The sequence below is a fragment of the Piliocolobus tephrosceles genome, unplaced genomic scaffold (assembly GCF_002776525.5).
Source record: "Piliocolobus tephrosceles isolate RC106 unplaced genomic scaffold, ASM277652v3 unscaffolded_27096, whole genome shotgun sequence".
NCBI lineage: Eukaryota > Metazoa > Chordata > Mammalia > Primates > Cercopithecidae > Piliocolobus > Piliocolobus tephrosceles.
In genome coordinates, this window is record NW_022309972.1 from 2173 (window position 1) to 5043 (window position 2871).

At 51.9% G+C, this 2871-nt stretch overlaps 1 protein-coding gene across 1 annotated transcript in view; it reads left to right on the plus strand.

Moving 5' to 3' along the window:
* Window positions 1-252: 252 nt before the first annotated feature.
* Window positions 253-2871, plus strand: part of LOC111541455 (liver carboxylesterase 1-like) — a gene marked incomplete at its 3' end in the record, with an annotated part of 4699 nt that continues 2080 nt past the window's right edge. Inside the window, exon 1 of the mRNA XM_026451044.1 lies at window positions 253-433. Coding sequence (XP_026306829.1) covers window positions 382-433 — 52 coding nt within the window. The remainder of the gene's footprint in view (window positions 434-2871) is intronic.

The following is a 2871-nucleotide window of genomic DNA, read 5'->3' on the forward strand; positions in this document are numbered from 1 at the left end:
CCTTTGCCTGAAAGCATCTGCCTGCTGGTGCGGGCCTTTGGGGGCCCTCACTGTGCACTGAGGTTAGAGTCCTGCAAGGGAGAAACCCTTATGTAACAAGTAGTTGGGCGAGTTTACAGCTCTCTGTAATCTGAGAGTATAGTCCAGAGTGGTTTGATGAAAGAGGGTAAACTGTGGGTGGGTGTGGCTTGAGTTCCCACTAGAAGCCCAGGGAAATCTGGGGAAAGGGAGGGCTTTTCTGCTATCTCCCAGTTAGAGGATTAGGCAATTGGCAGCGCAGGGCTGTAACTCGGGGCAGGGCTGGGCTCCAGGACTGGACAGCGCAGTCCCTCCGAGCTGCACGGAGACCTCTCAGGCCCCGGGAACTGTCACCCTTCCACGATGTGGCTCCGTGCTCTTGTCCTGGCCACTCTTGTTGCTTTCACGGCTTGGGGTGAGTCCTTCTGAAATCAAATATGCGGGGCACTTTTTGAAATCCTTGTTCTGGGCCGAGGTTGACGCAGATGCACAGAAAGGCAAACACACAACAGGTCCGGCTCCGCGGCTGTGCGCGCCCTCCGTACTTGGACTTGGACTTGGAGCAGCTGAGCCTGGCCAGCCCGGTCCGCGCGGAGATGCAGGGAGGGTGAACTTCCTGAGACTGCCCTGCACTGCTCGCCCCCATGCAGGCCGGCATCTGGCCTACCTCAGGCCTCACACAGGAGAAATTTAGGCAGCTCAGTTTACTGTCCCTTAATTAGTGCCGTTATGGCTGGATCACGGAGAGCGGCTCAGGAGAATATTAGGAGTATCGACTCTGGAGCCAGAGTGCCTGGGTTTGAGTTCCCGCTGGGCGCTTCACAGCTGTGTGTCCTTAGACAAGGGACTGAGCCTTTCCATACTTGGGTTACCCCCTCTCTGAAATAGAAGTGGCAGTGCTACCTACCTCATTGGGCTTTGGTGAGGAGGAAATGAGTCATTGTTTTTAAAGCACTCTTGGCAGCGCCTAGTATGTAGAAAGCTCGAAAAAGGGGTGGATAAATAAAGGCTTTGTTTAAAAACGTAGTGTATGAATAGAAAATTTGAGCTGTGGTCAGGCCACTATATCAGGACCTCTTGCCATTAAAAAGACAGTTTCTTACTCATGTTCTCAACAGGAGGAGGACACCAGTGTGGGGGGCACAAGGGGAAGTAGCAGAGCATGGGGAGGGGACAGGGCGGATCTCAGGCCAAGGGGCTTTTACTGTTGCTTCCACTGGAAAGAAGAGGCAAGGCAGGGCAGGCAGGCTGAGTACTGGCGAGCTGGGATAACTCAGGAGGCTCTGGGGCACAGGGACTGTTCCTAGCTGTCTGGCACCTAGCCCTGGCGTGATTAGGACAGGTGGGTAGTGGCCAGGGCGTGGCCACCAGATCAAAGAGGCGGTTGGGGTGTGGGATCCGGGTTGGCTGGACTCTGGGAGGGACAGTTTCTCCAAGGTCCACAAGGCCTGAGATGCCAGAGCATCAGAATACAGAAAGCAAAAGACATGGTACATAGAGGGGTGCAGCGAGGGGCCTCGAAATGCCCCTGTACCATTTTATAGATGGAGAATCTGAGACTCACACAGGGAAATGTACTTGCCCAAGGTCAACCCGAAAATCGTGCCTGGGTCTTTCTCTGGGTCCCGAATCCTGACAGCCCAGGCCCCGTCTGCATCCTGTCTTCCTTCTGGCAGCCTGACACTGTGAGAGCTCTGGAACTGTGGGGAAGGGCAGAGGAAGGGAGGAACCCTACTTGGAACTGAATGTTCCTTTACCTCTGGTTAATCCTGGCAATGCCATCCATTTCCTTCCTTAGGAAGACCATACAGGCTGCCTCCACTTCCTCAGTTCCTCGTCTGTAAAATGGGCATGTTGATGCCTACCTAGCAAGGCTTCTTTGAAGATTAAATAAAGTGGAATGCATGCCTGACACATAGTAGGTGCCCACCATGTTCATGTTTCATATAACATCAGCGGCAGCTGCTCTTGTTCTCATACTTATTTCTGCTTCGCCCCATTCACCCACTTTTTCACCCTTGGCATTCTGTCTGCCATCCTCCTCATCCCGTTGAAGTGAATTCCTGAGCTGAGAAAGACCAGCCCAGTGGTTTCTTCTCTGCCTTGACCTTCCTTCCTCTACTTCCCTGAAGCCCTCAGCACTCTTAGCTGGTTCCTCGATCTCTTCCTCCCTGGGCTTCCAGGACACCGGAATGTTCTCTCCTCCCTACACTGATGGACCTTCTGTCTGGCTGTAGTGGTCCCTGTGTTTGATCTTTGTTTTTTTCCCTTCCCTCTCACACTGGCATCTTCTCCTGTCTAGGAGAAGATTCTACCCTGCTCCCCCACAAAGCTTCCTTCCAGCCTTGAAGTGCGCTTGTCCTGTGGCGTCATCTTGCCATGATATCTCACTGACATCTCCACTGAGCCTGTGTAAACAGGGATCCAACATCACAAGCCATCTCTGGTCTTCTTTCCCTTCCATTTCCTCCACCTCTGATCAGGGACTGAGTCTTTTTCTTTTCTTTTCCTTTTTCTTTTCTTTTCTTTCCCTCCCTCCCTCGCTCCCACTTTCTTTCCTTCCTTCCTTCCTTAGTTCCTTCCTTCCTTAGTTCATTTGTTCCTTCCTTCCTTCCTTCTTTCCTTCCTTCTGTCCTTCCTTCCCTCCTTCCCTCTCTTTCTTTCTCTCTTTCTCTCTCCCTTTCTTTCTTTCTTTCTTTCTTTCTTTCTTTCTTTCTTTCTTTCTTTCTTTCTTTCCTTCCTTCCTTAGTTCCTTGCTTCCTTCCTTCCTTGCTTCCTTCCTTCCTTGTCTCTCTCTCTCCTTCCTTCCTTCCTTCCTTCCTTCCTTCCTTCCTTCCTTCCTTCCTTCCTTCC